Here is a 19,912-nt window from a genome sequence, read left to right as displayed (position 1 = left end):
AATAATTCGAATATTTATTTTAAGGTTTATTTTATAAAATGGTGGATTCAGGGATTAGAATATGTTGACAAACAATGGCTACAAAACACAATTTAACTGCTCCAGAATTCAATCAAAAATCGTTAGTTGAGGTATTCAAAATTTACGCTTATAAAATAATCCATGAACAGTATTTAAAAGTTTTTTTAAAAAGATATTTCAATAGATGTCAAATTGAATGATAAGCTACATTGACGATTGAGTAATGACAGTAATGTGATTTGCATAACTTGAGATTAAATTAATTTTAAACTCATTGATTTCGGCCAGAAATATTATGGTATGCATGTGAAGAGAAAGGCCCAAAATTGATTGTGTATAGTATAGTGGCACAATTTTCAAACTCAGCTGCATATTGTCTCAGGTTAAGCTCTATTAAGTCATACATGCCAGACGTCCCGATCTTGGCGGGACAGTCCTGCTTTTCAGGTGTTTGTCCTGGTGTCCCGATGTGACACAATTTGTCCCAGCATTTGTAAAAATGACATTCTGCAAGATCACAATGAAATTCGCTAAATAGCTATTCAAGCGCCGTCTGGCTTAAATTACCATCGCTTAATCCCTTTATTGCCCCCTATTAACAAACCATATCTACTAGTCAAGTGATCCAGTGTTGTTTTCCACACCTTATCAGTGATTTATCAGCAAATTATTGATTTTATCTGGCATTCAAACCATGGTGTTTTTAGCTCACCTGAGCACAATTCGCTCAGGATTTGACATTAACTTTTGAAGCCACTTTTCCAATCGGACAAGTAGACCAAAATTCCACTTGTCCTGACCAAAAAGCAACTTGTCCTGATCATTATATCTTATTCTGCTCAGTACTTTGCAAAATAATGCAAAATGCTCAAATCATAAAGACTTTAATCGTTCAAAATACATGTTAACATAATTGACATGACGCCATATCAGTGATCGCTCCGCCCACTTAATCACATGGCTCAGCGGGAAGAAAACCTAGACAAGCTAACACCAAAATGGCTTCTTTGCCTATAGACTGCATATAGATTTACGCGATATTCCGGATGATTTTATGGACTTGTTTAACACCATATTACACTTGTAAAGGGGTTGATGCCATTTAGTTATTCTGCAAATGCAAAAAATACACGATTAAAGAGAACATCAGCTATTTATAACGGGTAAATCGGTACATTAAACACGCTCTCAAACGCTTGCGCGCTTACTGAAATCGAACCCGTTATTACGTGTAATGGTGGTATTTGCAATAAATTAACACTTCACCGGTATTTACCCGTGTTATTTACAAAATTATTATCGAAACATTCCCCCCTACCCGTGTATTTGACACGAAATAGTGCTTTATAACTGGGAAACGGTGAAGTTTTACGCGCTTTCTGACGCCGGGTGGTACCTCAATCCCACACGTTATTGCGTATAAAAGTGATATTAATCATATTAAACATTGCTTATGGGACATTAATCAATCACTATAATTTAAGCGCAAAAACAACACAGTAAGTTTGGACATTGTCTGATATAAAATTAGCGTTGTACGAAATGGAATACGGTCAGGCTATTATAAATTAATAAGGCTACCAATATCAGACGCTCGCGCAGGTACCGACTTCCCAGAAGTTACCGCATTTATTGGTTAACTAATATCAGTACTAATAACTCTTTTACAATAGCATTTATCGATACGTCTTTATTAAAATAATAACAAAATGGTTTTCACTTGTTTCTGACACACACAAAAACGCGATTTTTAACGGGGATTTTGTAAAGTTACACGAATTGGGTACCAAAATTCTAAATTATTTTACATGCACACGTGACATAATACATACTTAATCATGCTTAGTTATTGCTTATATGACATTTCAAGTTTGTGAAATAAATTAATGTTCTTATAAAGGGGGTCTCGGCAATTCTTGAAGCTTCCACTTGCTCTTGTCAAGACCACATTGCCGCGTTGGAAATGGTATAGATTTAATTAATCTAACTTACCTTTCTGGATACCAAATGTCAGAGTTGCATTAACCCTTTTTACAACGTTTTTGCCATATTTCATTTCCGTTTTTTAATCCGAACAAAATAAACGAAACTCGTTTAAAAAATGAGATCTAGGCATTCGAGCTCCTAGTGTGGATTAAAAGCGTTTACAATTTGAAGTGAATCGGTGTAGAAATGAAGAAATTATAGTAAAAGGCAATTTTGGGTGGGCATGGCCTATGTGGCCGGGGCGCGTCAGGGTTGGTAATGGGGCCATACATAGTTGAGATTGACCGTATTGTCATAAGAGAGGCTCAGTATAAATTTGAAGTAAATCGGTGCAGAAATGAAGAAGTTAATGTAAAATAACATTAAAAAATGAGTGAAAATCTCTGACCCGGCCCTGCCCCAACCCCCATATCTTTTGACCTAGGGGTCAGATCAAAATTCCGTCACTGTCACGGTTGCACATATGCTCATAGCTACCATGTATGTAAGTTTCAAGGTTCTAGTGCTAATAGTGTAGGAGGAGCAGGTGGCCCGGACGGACGGACAGATGGACGGACAGACGCACATCACCACAATATCCCCACTTTTTCTCCGAAAAATGTGGGGATAAATACAGATTGATATACAAAAATCATGTAGGCCTACATGGATGATATGTGAAATACAGTATTATGTGAAAGTCAGAAATACTATTTTCTAATTGATTTTATATACAGATGTCATGTATGATATGTGAAATGCAGTATTACTTGAAAATCAGAGTATCATTGTTCTAAATGACTTTAAATGCAAAAACAGTGAAAACGTTTTTTAATAATAGAGCACACTAAGTCTGTACTACCGCCTGTCTGCTCAGCACTCGTCCTCTTTTGAAGATTTTACACTAAATAATCGAACTATAAAGCACAAGTTAAGTATGTACGCCCGTCTGTATGAAGTTCTTTTATTATTTGAACTCTACCTTCCTAGAATAGTTTAGTTCCTTTGGGTCTCAGGTGATTGCCTTAGGGCCCACGGCCCTCTTGTTTATGATAGGGGTCGCTAATTGCTAGCAAGAGATGCATATACTATCATAGTGAATTAAAAGCAGACTGCTTTTGTATTTCATGGCCAAAATAAAGTCCAAAGATACTTTTACGCGGTATTATGTATATTAGTATACCACCTGAGGCTTAAAAACCTGTCAAAACACCAGTTTTGTATATCCAAAAAAATTGAGCACTAACCGATACACATTGATGTTTCACATAAATTTACTTTCGTTTTTGGCAGATTTTCAGAAAATAATTTGTTCATATTGCATCAATCTAAATTTAGAGTTAATTGATGATTGGTGAATAAAAACAGTGCTCGATGCGCGCACATCGCGTTAAACGATTGCGCATGCCTCTGTCCCAAATTGAACTCAAATAGAGGCATGCCCCAGATTTCACCTTATGGATTCATCCGCATAGTGCACATGTCTGTTTACTTCTTGAAAATGGATCACGTCTGTGTTCATGAAATTCTAAAACACTTTTATTGTAAATATTTGCCAGAAATAATGAGGTTTTCAGAGCTCCAGATAAGGTTTTGTAAAATTCTTAAATTACTACCAGATTTTCAAAAAGAATTCTTAACTCTGAAATTTTATTCTTAACGTTACTACTAAGTTTTGGAAAATAATTCTTATTTTTTCTAAAAGACCTAAAAATAAATAATAATGGTTATTTTCATGCAAAAAAAAATCAAAATAAACATACTAGCAACTTTATTTATGCGAGTTCAACAGTGTCTTTTCAGTATTATACAATGTTATTTTTCAAATACCTTCATATGCCCAAACTGTGCTTAGATTGTATGCCTTAGATGAATTTTTACATATTTCACAATTAAAACGGATCTCCTCTTCAATCTTTTCAACGATTAGCCACAGGACTTGTCCCTTCCACTCGTTCAATGTTTTTTTTGTGTTTAAGTTTGGTCCCGTCGTGTCGCGTTTTTGTTTAGCTTTTCTGACTGTGTCGGCAACTGAACAAACAACATCGTATAAGATCTTTTCTATAATGTCTTTCTTAACATTTAACTTCGGCTTACTTTGCGTACAATATGTTAAAAGCGTGTTTTTGGACGCTTTGCATTTTTTTAGGACATTCTCTGGGCGCCGCCATTTTTTTTGCCAGATAGACTGTATACGCCACTTTTATTGGAAAAAATGCGCTTTGTTATACAAACCTGATATCCATTCTATATAAGCACCGCAAAGATCTTTAATACGCAAAAAGAACTCAATACAAATCGATACGATCCGATGTAAAAATAATATTCGTAACTTGATTTTGAAATTCTTAATGGTATGACAAGATTTTAAAATAAATACGTAACGGACTTGAAAATAATTCGTTATTACGAAAATACGACCCTTATCTGGAGCTCTGGTTTTGTAAGTAATAAACAGATTAATGACTACTGTAAATGTGGCATGATTGATCGTTTCAGGTGCCCCACTTTTTAGCTCACCTGTCACAAAGTGACATGGTGAGCTTATGTGACCATGTGACGTCCGGCGTCCGTATGTGCGTGCGTGCGTGTGCGTCCGTCAACAATTTGCTTGTGTAGACAGTAGAGGTCACTGTTTTCATCCAATCATTATAAAATTTGGTCAGAATGTTTATCTTGATAAAAAATGGGTTGGGATTGTATTTGGGTCATCTGGGGTTAAGAAACTAGGTCACAAGGTCAAAAACTAGGTCACTATGTCAAATAATAGAAAAATGTTGTATAGACAATTGAGGTCGCAGTTTTCATCCAATCTTTATGAAATTTGGTCAGAATGTTTATCTTGATAAAATATGGGTAGGGATTGTATTTGGGTCATCTTGGGTTAAAAAACTAGGTCACTAGGTCAAATAATAGAAAAACCTTGTGTAGACAATAGAGGTAACAGTTTTCATCCAATCTTCATGAAATTTGGTTAGAATGTTTATCTTGAAGAAATCTGGGTTGGGATTGTATTTGGGTCATCTGGGGTCAAAAACTAGGTCACTAGGTCAAATAATAGGAAAACCTTGTGTAGACAATAGAGGTCACAGTTTTCATCCAATCTTCATGAAATTTGGTCAGAATGTTTGTCTTGAAGAAATCTGGGTTGGGATTGTATTTGGGTCATCTGGGGTCAAAAACAAGGTCACTAGGTCAAATAATAGAAAAACCTTGTGTAGGCAATAGAGGTCACAGTTTTCATCCAATCTTTATAAAATTTGATCAGAATGTTTATCTTGATGAAATCTGGGTTGGGATTATATTTGGGTTACCTGGGGTCAAAAACTAGGTCAATAGGTCAAATATTAGAAAAACCTTGTGTAGACAATAGAGGTCACAGTTTTCATCCAATCTTTATGAAATTTGGTCAGAATGTTTATTTTGATGAAATCTGGGTTGGGATTGTATTTGGTTAGCCAGGTGAGCGATTCAGGGCCATCATGACCCTTTTGTTTATCAAATGTCCCGACATTTTTTAATAGAATCATTGAATTTCCCGATTTGGACCTGAAAATTTCTGGCATGTATGATAAAGTCTTAAAACAAATTGTGAATATGGGCTCAGAAATCATGCACCATGAGAATTAAAGTCATCTTTAGGCATTATACCACAATTGTCTTAATTCATGTAGAGCTTTTTACCTTCTTCTGCAAGGGCCTTATATAGGCCTTTTCCCCCAAGAAGAATTAAAGGCCCCTTTGAGAATTTCTTGAAAATTTTGGAATTTTCTTCCACTTTTTCAGTTTTGTCGATATTTTTTTCCACAAAATGACAGGCCAGGGCCCTTTCCCCATATTAAAAAAGCCCTGCTTCATGGAAACACGATCGCTTTTTTATTGTCATTATTTAACAAGGAGACCAAATATTCAGGATTTATTTGGTTTTGGTATATTTCTTACAGGAATGGCTGGCAACATATTTCAAAAGTGACTTCCTGAAAGTCCTGAAAAAGCACTGGAGAGAGTTTGTACTGGTTGTCTTCCAGTCGTATGATGATCCAGCGCACGAGGAACGTCTGGCAAACAAGTTCCTCCTCCATCCCCTGGAGTACTTCCTGTGCAATGGAGACCCTGAGGTGGTGTTCCGTCAACTGAAGGAAGTGGACCAGCCCTCACAGTTGTGTGGTCATGTCTTCAAGACAGGAGAACCTACTTACTCATGCAGGCAAGGCTTAATAACATGTCCTGCATCGTGAGGAAACCTTCCTCATTGACATTACACAAATTCAAAGTAATTTAAGTTACATAATGTCTTAAGCTGTGAGCTGTTTAGCTCACCTGATTGCTCAGGTGAGCTTTTGTGACCGGTCTTTGTCCGTCGTCCATCCGTTAACATTTGTTAGTGAACACTCTAGAGGCCACATTTATTGTCCGATCTTCATGAAACTTGGTCAGAAGCTTTGTCCCAATGAAATCTCGGTCGAGTTCGAAACTGGGTCGTGCCAGGTCAAAAACTAGGTCACTAGGTAAAAAAAAAACAACAACTTGTAAACACTGTGGAAGTCACATTTCATGCCCAATCTTCATGTAACTTTGTCAAAATGTTTGTCTTTATGATATGTTGGTTGAGTTCAAAAGTGGTTCCGGTCCGTTGAAAAACATGGCCGCAAGTGGGCGGGGCAGTTTTCCTTATTTGGCTATAGAGAAACCTTGTAAACACTCTGGAAGTCACAATTTTTGCCCAACATCATGAAAGTTGGTGAAAACATTGGTTTTATTGTTTTCTCGGACGAGTTTGAAAATGGTCCAGATCGGTCAAAAAACATGGCCGCCAGATGGCGGGGCATTTTTCTCTATATGTATATAGTGAAAACATGTCGTTGACACTCTAGAAGTCACATTTTTGGCCCAATTTTCATGAAATTTTGTCAGATCATTTGTTTCCTTGATACGAGAGTTGAGTTTGAAAATGGTTCCGGTCAGTTTAATAACATGGCTGCCGGAGGGGGGGGGGGGGGAGGGGGCAGTTTTCTTATATGTATATAGAAAAAAAGCTTGTGAACACTCCAGAAGTCACATTTTTTGCCCAATCATTATGAAACTTGGTGAATAGATTTGTTTTATATATATCTCAGATGAGTTTGCAAATGGTACCGATGGGTCAATAAACATGGCTGCCAGGGGGGGTGGGGCAGTTTTCCTTATGTGACTATATAGAGAGAAACCTTGTGATGGAACACTATAGAAGTCACATTTTTTGCCTAATCATTGTGAAACTTAGTCAATACATTGGTTTTATTGATTTCTTGGAAAATGGCTCAGATCGGCGAAACACACTTTTTAGCTCACCTGATTGCTCATGTGAGGTTTTAGGATTGATCTTTCTCCGCTGTCCGTCCGTCTACATTTAGTTTGTAAACACTCTAGCATTCACATTTCTGAAGCATTCTTTATCAAAGTTGCTGAAAGATCTCAGTCAAGTTTGATGATGAGCAAAATCACATAATAAATGCCATAATTATTGCCCTTAGATTGTCCAAATTTTCATTATATTATACAAAATCCTTGTAAGAAAAGTTTATGTTTGGTAAGGGGGGTCAACTCAAAATATAGGTCACCATTTCAAATCTTACAAAAACAAAAACACTCTCTACGCCAAAGTTTTGGTTCAATAATGATGAAACTTGACCAGGATGTTTGTCTGGTCAATATCTAGGTTATGTTTGACATTAGGTTAAGATTAAATGAACCGACTCCACTCAGGTGAGCGAACTATGACTACATGTATGATTGTTATTTTTCTCAGTGGAAACAATTGTTACTGTCCTGTTGTAAATAAATTTTCATTGATCAATTGTTAATTTAAAGACATAACAAATTGAATTTATAGTTTAAATTATGATATTGTTCTGGCATAAGAGCTGCATTTAGTATTATCATTATGGCTTTGCAATTTTATAATGCAGGATGGACTGAAGACCTTTTGATGTTTGCTTGTTTTCAGGGAATGTGCCACGGACCCTACATGTGTCCTATGTATGGATTGCTTCCAGGCCTCTGTGCACAAGAAACACAGATACAGGGTAAAAACACAGTGCACACTAGAAACAGCATGACTCGTTTAAAAAAATCAGCATATAAATTTATTTTCAGTTTTAACTCGTCTGTTGCTGATTAAATCTTTCACCTTTAAAAGGACCAAAATGACCTTACTGTACACAATACTGTTGAATGGTGGCATTTCATAAAAAAACAACTTTTTAGAGCATTACTTTCTATAAAAAATTGTCATTGATTATAACTGTTTTAAATGTCAGAGATACATATAAATCCTGCTTGTACTCTCCACTTATATACACCAGTCTGTTACAGATGAGCACATCTGGAGGTGGGGGTTACTGTGACTGTGGCGATCCTGAGGCCTGGAAGTCAGAGGTCTTCTGTGAGAATCACAAACCCAAGACTGGCACCAACAATGTCCAGGTAAACACACAAGATTGTAAACCTGGAAATTTTCAATTGAGGTCAGCTATTCAACAATCAGTCTTTGCTATGCATTCACCAGCCAGTGTAATTGCAAGACTAAGGTTTAAGTTAGTATGCAAAAAGCTCATATGTCTATATTTACTGCAGATATTGTGTTTTTGTCCCTAAGGTGGATGTTAAGTTTTCATGCTAGAACACATTCTTGTAGGTGTTCAATACATAAACAAAACAAAATCAAAATCATTTTTTAGTGTTATAATGTAAAGCTCACTTGTAGATAAATGATGGTTATTTTTTATTTGCATGACAAGAACTCAATAGAGAAATTGCCCAACGACCTGGTGAACCGCTCCTCTGCAGTGCTGTTGGCGTGCCTGGGATATGCGGTGCAGATGCTCACCTGGGACCAGTGTGACACCTTACCTGACAACCTGCAACCAGAGGGCGAGCTCTCTGACACCTACTTGTGCATGCTTTTCAATGATGAGGTGCACACATATGAACAGGTAAGTGGGACGAACTTCCAATGCCTTTCTGTGTGGCAATCTTGCAAAATTATGCCCTTCTTATACTTGAATTAATGAAGAAAATTGAGCGTTTCGACACCCATATTTGTTGATGTCAATGTCAATTTGATGATGTGGTTAATGTTTGCATTGATTAACCACACATGTTTGTTGGATTATTACTCAACTTAACATTGTTTTGTTGTATATAATTGGAACTTCACACATGTCTGCAGTTTATTTATTTAAGGTCACTGACAAAGGTTCATAACAGTAACATAGCAGAATTATGCCTCCTATTTTACTAAAAAATGCAAGTAAACTAACTATTAATGAAATTAAATGAAAACTTTAGATTTGTCACAAGGGGCATTTTTTTAAGTCAAGGACAGAAAATGCAGAGTATACTTTAAAGGCAGAATATAAGATGCATGTGAAAATATTAAACTTACCTGCTCATATTGTCGCCTTAAATTTTGCTATTATACGGCCACCTACACTATTTTAGACTTAGGCGTTTAGTCAAAATGTCTATACCCATTGACAAATGTTTGCAAATTCAATACATCAATACTAACCTAGTATTCTCTGGTATGTTTAGGTGATCAGCACACTTCAGAAGGCTGTGGACTGTACACATAAGGCAGCGGTGGACTATGCAACCACGGTGGATAGAGAGGTAACAGGGATTAGACTGGTACTTTACTAAACACTTACCCTTTACCTGTTGACTGATTATCCCCACGTTTTTCGGAGAAAAAGTGGGGATATTGTATTGATGTGCGTCTGTCCGTCCGTCCGTCCGTACTAGCTATGAGCATATGTGCTACGGTGACAGTGACGGAATTTTGATCTGACCCCAAGGTCAAAAGTTATGGGGGTTGGGGCGGGCCAGGTCAGAGATTTTCACTCATTTTTTTATGTTATTTTACATTAACTTCTTCATTTCTGCACCGATTTACTTCAAATTGATACTGAGCCTCTCTTATGACACTAAGGTCAATCTCAACTATGCATGGCCCCATTACCAACCCTGGGGTGCCCCGGCCACATAGGCCACGCCCACCCAAAATTGCCTTTTACTATAATTTCTTCATTTCTACACAGATTTACTGCAAATTGATACTGAACCTCTCTTATGACAATACAGTCAATCTCAGCTATGTATGGCCCCATTACCAACCCTAGGGCACCCCACCCACATAGGCCACGCCCACCCAAAATTGCCTTTTACTATAATTTCTGCATTTCTTCACCGATTCACTTCAAATTGATTCTGAACCTCTCTTATGACAATACGGTCAATCTCAGCTATGCATGGCCCCATTACCAACCCTGGGGCGCCCCGCCCACATAGGCCACGCCCACCCAAAATTGCCTTTTACTATAATTTCTGCATTTCTACACCGATTCACTTTAAATTGATACTGAACCTCTCTTATGACAATACAGTTAATCTCAACTATGCATGGCCCCTTTACCAACCCTGGGGCGCCCAGCCCACATAGGCCATGCCAACCCAAAATTGCCTTTTACTATAATTTCTTCATTTCTACACCGATTCACTTCAAATTGATACTGAACCTCTTTTATTACAATACAGTCAATCTCAACTATGCATGGCCCCATTACCAACCCTGGGGCGCCCTGCCCACATAGGCCACGCCCACCCAAAATTGCCTTTAACTATAATTTCGTCACTTCTACACCGATTTACTTCAAATTGATACTGAACATCTCGTATGACAATACAGTCAATCTCAACTATGCATGGCCCCATTACCAAGCCTGGGGTGCCCCGCCCATAATAGGCCACACCCACATAGGCCACGCCCACCCAAAATTGCCTTTTACTATAATTTCTTGATTTCTACACCGATTCACTTCAAATTGATACTGAACCTCTCTTATGACAATACAGTTAATCTCATCTATGCATGGCCCCATTACCAACCCTGGGGTGCCCCCTCCACATAGACCACGCCAACCCAAAATTGCCTTTTACCATAATATCTTCATTTCTACACCGATTCACTTCAAATTGATACTGAACCTTTTTTATGACAATACAGTCAATCTCAACTATGCATGGCGCCATAACCAAGCCTGGGGCACCCCGCCCACATAGGCCACGCCCACCCAAAATTGCCTTTTACTATAATTTCTTCATTTCTACACCGATTTACTTCAAATTGATACTGAACATCTCTTATGACAATAAGGTCAATCTCAGCTATGCATGGCCCCTTTACCAACCCTGGGGCACCCCGCCCATAATAGGCCACACCCACCCAAAATTGTCTTTTACTATAATTTCTTCATTTCTACACCACTTTTAATTGATACTGAACTTCTCTTATGACAATACGGTCAATCTCAAGTATGCATGGACCCATTACCAACCATGGGGCGCCCCTGGGTCAAACATGCTGCGTGGGGATACGCGTCGCCTCTGCTGCGCCATTTATAGTTTCAGTGTGTTTTAGGGTTATACTATTTAATAGTATTATATGCAATTAATGATTTCTGTAAGAGATACAATAGCATGACATGTGACCCTTGTGTGCTGCAAACATACATTTTTGTTGGACTGTTTTTTGGTGTACACATATGTAGTGAGTACAGAATTGCTGTTTAAAAATGTGTACTAAGTTTGTTAACTATATTGGGTTACTTTTTCGCAAATGCTTTGTGCAATTGAAATGCAAATCTACATTTAATACATTATAAATTGAAAGTTTTGAATAAGGTTAAGATCACATTTTACAAATGTTGCATTTGCTTGCTAAGTTGTTTGCGCCCTGAACTACAAATCTGAGGATTGCGTATTTGATTTCTGGCCCCACTTTATAAATAATTATGCACAGATTGGTATAAGATTATTTGTACGGCCATTCTCCCTCTACTGATTTAAGTTGTCAGTTATTGTATGTTGGTGATTTAGCGTTAAGTTCTGATAAACCAGCTAACCAAGGAAGTAAGTAGGTTTACTGACAGCCAAAGTATAACTGAAATAGTGTTGACCACTGTGAAAAATCCAAGCAACCGAAACAAATGTGACCAAAGTGCTGATGCCAGTACATCTGATGCCTATTTCTGAGGTTATATAAAGTATTTCATGTTTATTTTCAGGGAAGAAGTGCAGTGAAATGTGGCACATATGCTGAATGCGAAAGAGTGAGAGGTCAAGTGGAGGTATAAGCATAGTTCAGAGCTTCTTCATCATGATTATTATGAAAGTTTTGATACAACATGTTGGAGTTTTCGTAATTGGGCGTTTGTTTATGGCTGGAAATGTAAATCTCCTTTTATTTATCATCTTTTTTATTACAAGGGCATCCACTAATGCAGAGAGGTATATAATGATTGGCCTCTCCATTAATCCATCTGTCTGTTTGAACAATTTAAACCCTAGCAGGAACTTTTTCATTTAACATTAAAAGGCTTTCTACGATGCTTTAATACATGCATCATTTGCATGGATGTTGTTTTTGAGCACTCAAAACTCACCAAAATCAACTTACTTTATTTTGACATTGACCTCAATTTGGATGTAATCTATGAACATTTGTAACAAACCCACATCACATGACCTCATATGACCTGGAGATTTACCTATTTTATAGCTCACGTGAGCACCTGTGTGCTCATGGCGAGCTTTTGTGATCGTCCGTCCAGGGGTTCTGAAATACGCTGTCCGAGTTGTCCGTGTCGTCAATTACCCCTTCCGGACAAGCAGTTTTTCAAAGCTGGCTTGTCCGTGGACAAGTAAAATTTCCGTGGTAAACATTCTTCCAGAACAAAACTACTACTGTATTTTTTTCGAAAAATCAAATACGAAAGTTGATATAAATAGCGAATGATTAATCTGCGGACTGGCACACGTTTTCAACTGCAAGGTAGGTACTTTTCCGATAATAAGTATTTAATGTCGTAAACCAGTCCGATAATCTGTGGACTGGAACAAGTTTTCAACTGCATGGTAGGTAATTTTCCGATAATAACTATTTAATGTAGTAAACCAGTCCACGCGTATACAGCAACAGCCAATCACACATAAGATAACCTTTTTCGTACATTGTAAACAAAGGGCCGAATGCAGCCGATGCAGATATGCAGCGAACATTAGATGGTTTTTTTACTTAAACTCCGTCAACTTCAAGCAATGACGCGAATCGGACAAATGATCAAAATAGTTTGGCGTCGAATAAAAAGAGAAAATCTAAACAAGAATATGAAATAGCATACGACGCAAAGCGGAAACGAGAGTTTGTTGACTCCTGGCTCGTTGATTTCCCTTGGCTCGAAAACGTTGCCGGTGTATGCAAATGTAAACTTTGTAAGGAGTTTCCTTTATTAGCAGATATAAATAGTGGTTTATTTAATGGTCAGTCTGTGTGCAGGAGAGAAACTTTGACATCTCACGAGAAAAGCAGTTGCCACATGCAATGCAAAATAAAACATGATGATGAACTTCGTAAACAGAAAAATGAAATAAAAGTAGGTGAACTTGATAAAGCCTTCAAAAAGTATCACCATTCGCAAATTGACCGATATAAGAAGATTTTTGTCACTGCATATTCTGTCATGAAAAAGAATAAACCTTTTACTGATTTTGAATATGTGTGTGAAGTGCAGAAAGCAAATGGTGTCCCCCTAGGTAATGACCACATTAACAATGATGCATGCACTTCATTTGTTAAAAGCATATCAAGCGTCATGTTGAATGATATAAATGAACGACTATCTAGAGCAAGATATTTCTCTGTATTGTCGGTTTCTAGCTATGACTGTTCTACCACAGACCAGGAATGTATTTTGGTAAGATTTGTTGATCCAGACACAAATGAACCTACCACTGAACATGCAAGCATCCAGAGCCTTGAAACCCCAAATGCTGATGGTATTACTGCTGCTATTAAATCCGGACTAAAAGTAATTGGTGTAGATTTAAATGCCAATTCAGGTCTTGTTTGCGTGAACATGGACGGGGCTAGTGTTAATTTGGGATCAAAAACTGGCGTGGCAAAGCAGTTGTCAAATTGTGTTAATCACCCAGAAGTAGTCACTCATTGCGTTGCTCACAGACTCAAGCTGGGCGTTTTAGATGCTGCAAAAACGTGCCCTTATCTCGAAACTTTTGAATCAACATTGAAAAGATTATATAAATTTTACTCCTTTAGCCCGAAGAGAAGAGCCAACATGCGCAACTTAGCTGAAGTTTTGAGCTTGATTTTATGGCATACTCTGACATTAAGTCAATTCGGTGGGTTGCAAGTAAGAGTAGGGTTGTGAAGGCTGCACTTAAGGACTATCAGGCAACAATTACTCATCTGGAACAAGTTTTTGAAACATCGAAAAAGACTGACGGAAAAGCCCAGGCAAAGAAATTACACCATGAAATGGTCCAAATTAAATTCGTTAAATACATGCATTTGATGATGGACATACTTACATTTGTTACCGCAACCAGTCAACAGTTTCAGATTGCGGATCTACTGATCACAGAATGCAGTGAGGCTATCAATACACTTTACACACAATTGCATGTTTTGACTGTTACACCCGGACGAAATCTGCAAGAGTTCTACACTGAATTCGATCCATCTTCCAGAATGTACAAGGGAGTTCGACTGAATGGTCCACTGCTGAAGGATTTTCATGAGGACAATGATATCCAGACGTTTGTCAGTAAAATGGGTGATGACATCCTTTATCGATTTGAGAATCTTGCAGAACTGCCTATCTGCCACTTTAAGGTATTTATTGTCACTTAACCCTAAACATGCTGAGGTAGATCCTTATAGCAATCAAATTCAGCTGTGAAACTGACCAGATGTTCGCTACTTCTTATTTACTAAGGTTCCAAGCTAATAGAATCTGAGAATAAAAGTATGCCAATGGTACTTAGGATACCATCAAATTTTCTTACGTATTTTAGCTAGATTTGCATCCAGAGTTAAACTAAAGGAAACAAATTATAAATGTAAATAAGATAAATAATAATTTTCAGTCCTGTTCAATTGGTTTCCATTCTATACAAGAACCTATCCTTCACAGTTAAAACCTTTAGCTGTCCACGGCAACGAGTCAGTTCAAACAATGTGTGACTATTACACTTCTCTTTTGACTGCAGAAGAGAGGGCTGCTATACCCATTCAAGAACCTCAAAGTGAGATATTTAATGACAGGAGGTGGACACCCTCTTGGGTTCCTGATAGATGTTCTTAAGGTTGGTACACAAAAATGCAAAATTATTGGCCCATTTTGTAAGTTAAAACATACCCCTTAAAATCCCTGACTGTACAGTTTATCATTTTGGACTAAACTTAGTATACTTAAATGCTCCCATGGGCCAATAACTAACATCTGGCTGGTAAATGCTCAATCATTAACCTTCTTTTCAACTTTTTTTTCAGGACAGTTCTAAGAGGTTTTCCAGCATCTCACGCCTGATAGAGTTGATGTTGTGCATTTCACCATCTACAGCTGCTTGCGAAAGGGCCTTTTCCACCATGAACATTGTAAAAACACCAATCAGAAGTGTACTAAAGCAAGAAAACCTTGTCAACCAGATGAGAATTGTTCTTTGTGGACCTGAAATTAAGGACTTTGATCCAAGTTCTGCTGTGCTTCATTGGCTTTCAAGTGGACAAGGAAGCAAACATTTAACATACAAACCAAGACAACCTAAGGAAACTGTGTGTGAGCCATCTACTAGTCAAGTGACAGTCAAGTGACACAGGGTTCAAGTATCAGTGACACTGAAAAACTTGCTCATGACGTTTTTAATAAACTGAGTGAAGAGCAGAGGCTATTGGTCAAAGAAAAAATTTCAAAAGACCAGTGCAGTTTTCAGTGAAGTTTATGGGACCAGCGTAGAAATTCTAGTCACACACATTAATGATTAACTGAGATTATTTCATGTGAAGTGAATTTTCTAGGCATGTTGAGATTTTTAAATATCCGAGATGGTATCATTTGTGACTTAAAATGTTCTTATTATATGTATATCATGCTTGTATTTTTTGTTTATGTGAATTTTCTAGTTAACTATGTTTATAAGTAAAAATAGAAGTTAACAAACGTGTATGTTTGTATTATTTGCTTAATTAGTAATATTCTTTTCCTTTACGTATTTTAAAAGTACGAACAAGTACTTCTTTGGTACGGACGAGTGAAATTGTGGGTCCAACTTCTGTGGACAAGTAGACTCTTAAAATATTTCAGAACCCCTGCTGTCTTTTGTCGTGCAGCTTAAGCATTTGCCTTGTTACCACTCTAGAGGCCACATTTATTGTCCAATCTTTATGAAATTTGGTCAGAAGAGTTTTGCCAATGATATCAAAGACGAGTTTGAAAAATGGTCCTGGTTGGTTGAAAAACATGGCCCCCAGGGGGCTGGGCATTTTAGCTTATATGGCTTTAGTAAAACCTTGTTAAAACTCTTTAGGCTACATTTATTGTGAAAGTCTGATGCACTGAACAAAAATCCTACTTTGCATTTACACATTTGTTTTTTAAGTTTGTTAAAAAAACAAATATTTGAATATGAATTGTGGATCGGAATATTCTGCTGAATTTCGAATATTGGATATTCTTTTCCATCCCTAGTTTCAGGTGAGCCGCTTAAGGCCTCTAAACATCTTGTTGACAAATCTTTGTATTACTTTAATGTGAATTAGTGACATGAACAATTATCCCCCAATGTCAATTAACATGTTCCAAGAAATCTTGGCTATCCACACAGTTGAGTTTCCTCCTTTCATTACTGGGGGGTAGTTTGAACCATTCTTGCGAATCCAAATCATGGCAGGTATATTAAAATCCTTGGTGTGACCATTTTTAGTGGGAATGCTCTTTCGAGAGGGATTTCATCCTTTTAACAGTTCCAACTATTAAATGAACAAAGGCTCTGCAATAACCATTGTCAGATTGTCAATTTGCCTCTTCTGTGTTGATTTTCAGAGGAACACATCCCGTCATGGTAGCAAGGCCCTCAAGGTGCAGGTGATGCACAGCGCAGTGGTGGCCCATCAGCAGTTTGCACTGAGGCTGATACAGTGGTTGCAGAACATCATTGGACAGTCAGGTACTGGAGAGAAACAGGACACATGTAATATAACCATCATGTCTGCCTACTGAAGGGAAATCAAGTGTTACTTAGTAATTGAGATCTGAAAGCCCATGTCTAGGATGACTTAATAAATTAACTTTACAATTTACGAACGAAAAGGTTTTAAGGTAAACATTGTACGATTACCTTATATCGGGAGTAGCCTAATTTCGATCACTTTGTTTACATTAAGAAAGTAGGTCTCGTTAGGGCATCACATGCATGTGTTCCGAGTATTTTGTTTTACTAACATTATATGCTTGAAAATAAATAGGAACAAAACTACTAAAGTGAGGAAAAGTCAAGTATGATTGCATTTCAAAATCTTACTTAAACTGAATTATCCAAATGTATCCCTATTCCAGCGAATTTTTTCGGTCATCTTAATTAAACTTCCACATAAATTGCTAAGTGAGGCAGACAACTGCGCTAGTTTAAACACAACACTTTCATGTTTTTGATTTAGTTTAAAGAAAAGTCTTTTACTTTTTCCCAATTCTCGGAAAATGCTGCATGGAACAATCTGTGACAACACAATATACACATGTTCAGTGGGTATACCCAATTCCGATTGGATGCTAATTTTATCAAATCTTTTAAAAGTAACATAAATGCCAAAATTGTATTAGAACAAATTTAGAACGCTTATGTTTTTGCAATTCTTAAACAGAAACTTGTTAAATTGTAAATAGAGGTAATAAAAAAAAAAAAAAATTACTGTTACAGTTTGCATAGATATGTTCAGTAAATTGAAATATCAATGTGTCGTTGCCTAATGCCTATTGCAATCAAGTACTCTCGCTTTTCGGATTTGATGTCTCGATACCAGGTAAACAACACACTTAGTGGATGTTATTTGAGGGTGTGTATGGAACTATTGGCTTTACATGGTTAAACACTCTGTAATTAAACAATTTTGGCATGGATATAACAAAAATTAAATAAATCTTTTAAAGGTTAATCGTTTATTGCGTTATTGCTTGCATTAATTTAGAAATTCTCGAACTTGTTTCCTTAACCGTTCGATACACAGTTATTGGAGGATACATAAGTTCTTTCATTAGAAATTATACAACTTTAACATTCATAGCTTTGTTTTTTTGTAGACGGGGGCTCTAATGAATCAAATTGTACATGGTTCTCTACCAGCAAGATACACTCTTGAGAAAACAACTTTGCAACTTTGCATTTACCTGTTTTATTTAGACCAATAAACATCTTTAAAAAAAAAATAGGTACACTTACACAATCTGAAAATAATTTGTGCTTATACATGTAAATAACACCTGTGGATTATGGACAGAAAATCTGTCTTACCTATATGGCTGTAACGATACATTGGAATATTCAAATTAATCGAATACGGCTGTGGACGAATTGTATTCGTTATTCGCCAATCTCGAACCGAATTTGACGAATACAAACAACGTGGTTTCGAGTTTGAAAGTTTAATCATCTTATCTTACTTTACAAATGAAGGTTCATACAATAAATCCCTATATTTAAATGTTCTTCTCCTTATTCCGGCGTTTTTCATCATGTTTACCCCACCCACTATGTTACACAGTGAGATTATCAACAAAAATGGCGGGTACCGGTTGAATATGAACGACATTGAATTGAAAAATCTTTCGATGGTTGTTTAATGTTTATTTAGGTAAATACCAGTGATTGGATGCTCAGACATACACACAAAGGATTGGCAGATGGAATTTCGGTTGTGTTTATCTTTACGACAATGATTGTGCAACTTATCAACAAACATGGAGCCTAGCAAAGGGAATGCAATTGATATCGTTGACCCGTCTGCCAAATACACGTCGTCACTCTTAATTGTTCTACTCAAGGATTTTATTGGTGCTAGTAATGTTTTCTCTCAAAAGTTTCAAAACTGTGTTCAAAGTTTAAGCAGTTCTAGTCTAGTGTTATTTTATTTCAAAGTGTTACATTTAATATTTTCAGTATGCAATTATACTCAAATTGACAATTACTCGTAGTTTCATACTATAATGATAATGTCATGTCAAGTTGTCAGTATTACTTTTGTTCATTGAAATTCATATTCGCGAATAAATATTCGTATTCGCCACCCTATATTCGTGATACGTATCGTATTCGTCACCTAGCATATTCGTTACAGCCCTACTTATCTATGATGTCCATGTCGGTGACATTACTGTATTTAATGGCATGTGAAGCCATGTGTGCACAAAGGTCTGGTGTATTTCAGATGGTCTCCGTCAGCTGTTCTGCATGCTGAGCATGCAGCATGAGACCAATGCGCAGTCTCTGATGGAGATGCTGCTGCTGGCTGACACACAGCTGTGGAAGAGTACGTATAGCTTATTTTTCGGGCTGGCTTGGTTGAAAAATTGTTTGCCCCTCTTCGAAGAAGAAGGGGTATAATGTTTTGCTGCATGTTGGTTTGTAGACCAGTTTGTTTCCGATCAATAACTTGTTAACGAATTGATCGATTGGCTTGATTCTTCACATGTGCATGGGACTTGGACAGTAAATGACCCCTATTGAAATTGGGGTCACTAGGTCAAAGGTCAAGGTCACTGTAACACATTAAGAGTAAAATCATTTCCGATCAATAACTCGTAAACTGATTCACCAAATGGCTTGATACTTCCCATGTGCACGGGCTTTGGACAGTAGATGACCCCTATTGAAATTGGGGTCACTAGGTCAAATGTCACGGTCACGGTCACTGTCACACTAAGTGTGAAATCAATTCCGATCAATAACTTGTCAACTGATTCACCTCTTGGCTTGATACTTCTCAAGGGAATTGGACTTTGACAGTAGATGACCCCTATTGAAATTGGGGTCA

The 19,912-nt window shown here is 37.2% G+C and overlaps 1 protein-coding gene across 2 annotated transcripts in view; it reads left to right on the top strand.

Annotated features, from left to right (window-relative positions):
- The first annotated feature begins 13 nt into the window (after positions 1-13).
- Positions 14-19,912, top strand: part of LOC127873806 (E3 ubiquitin-protein ligase UBR2-like) — a 103,196-nt gene continuing 83,297 nt past the window's right edge. For both annotated transcript variants that reach the window (XM_052417798.1, XM_052417797.1), the window contains exons 1-9: positions 14-131; positions 5,931-6,193; positions 7,973-8,051; positions 8,341-8,451; positions 8,766-8,960; positions 9,562-9,639; positions 12,093-12,155; positions 16,929-17,052; positions 19,307-19,408. In XM_052417798.1, the coding sequence (XP_052273758.1) occupies positions 75-131; positions 5,931-6,193; positions 7,973-8,051; positions 8,341-8,451; positions 8,766-8,960; positions 9,562-9,639; positions 12,093-12,155; positions 16,929-17,052; positions 19,307-19,408 (1,072 nt within the window). In that variant the 5' untranslated portion in view covers positions 14-74. The remainder of the gene's footprint in view (positions 132-5,930; positions 6,194-7,972; positions 8,052-8,340; positions 8,452-8,765; positions 8,961-9,561; positions 9,640-12,092; positions 12,156-16,928; positions 17,053-19,306; positions 19,409-19,912) is intronic.

This window comes from Dreissena polymorpha, chromosome 3 (assembly GCF_020536995.1).
Source record: "Dreissena polymorpha isolate Duluth1 chromosome 3, UMN_Dpol_1.0, whole genome shotgun sequence".
Taxonomy (NCBI): Eukaryota; Metazoa; Mollusca; class Bivalvia; order Myida; family Dreissenidae; genus Dreissena; species Dreissena polymorpha.
The sequence above is the reverse complement of the archived record's forward strand: the minus strand, read 5'-3'. Positions and strand labels throughout refer to the sequence as shown.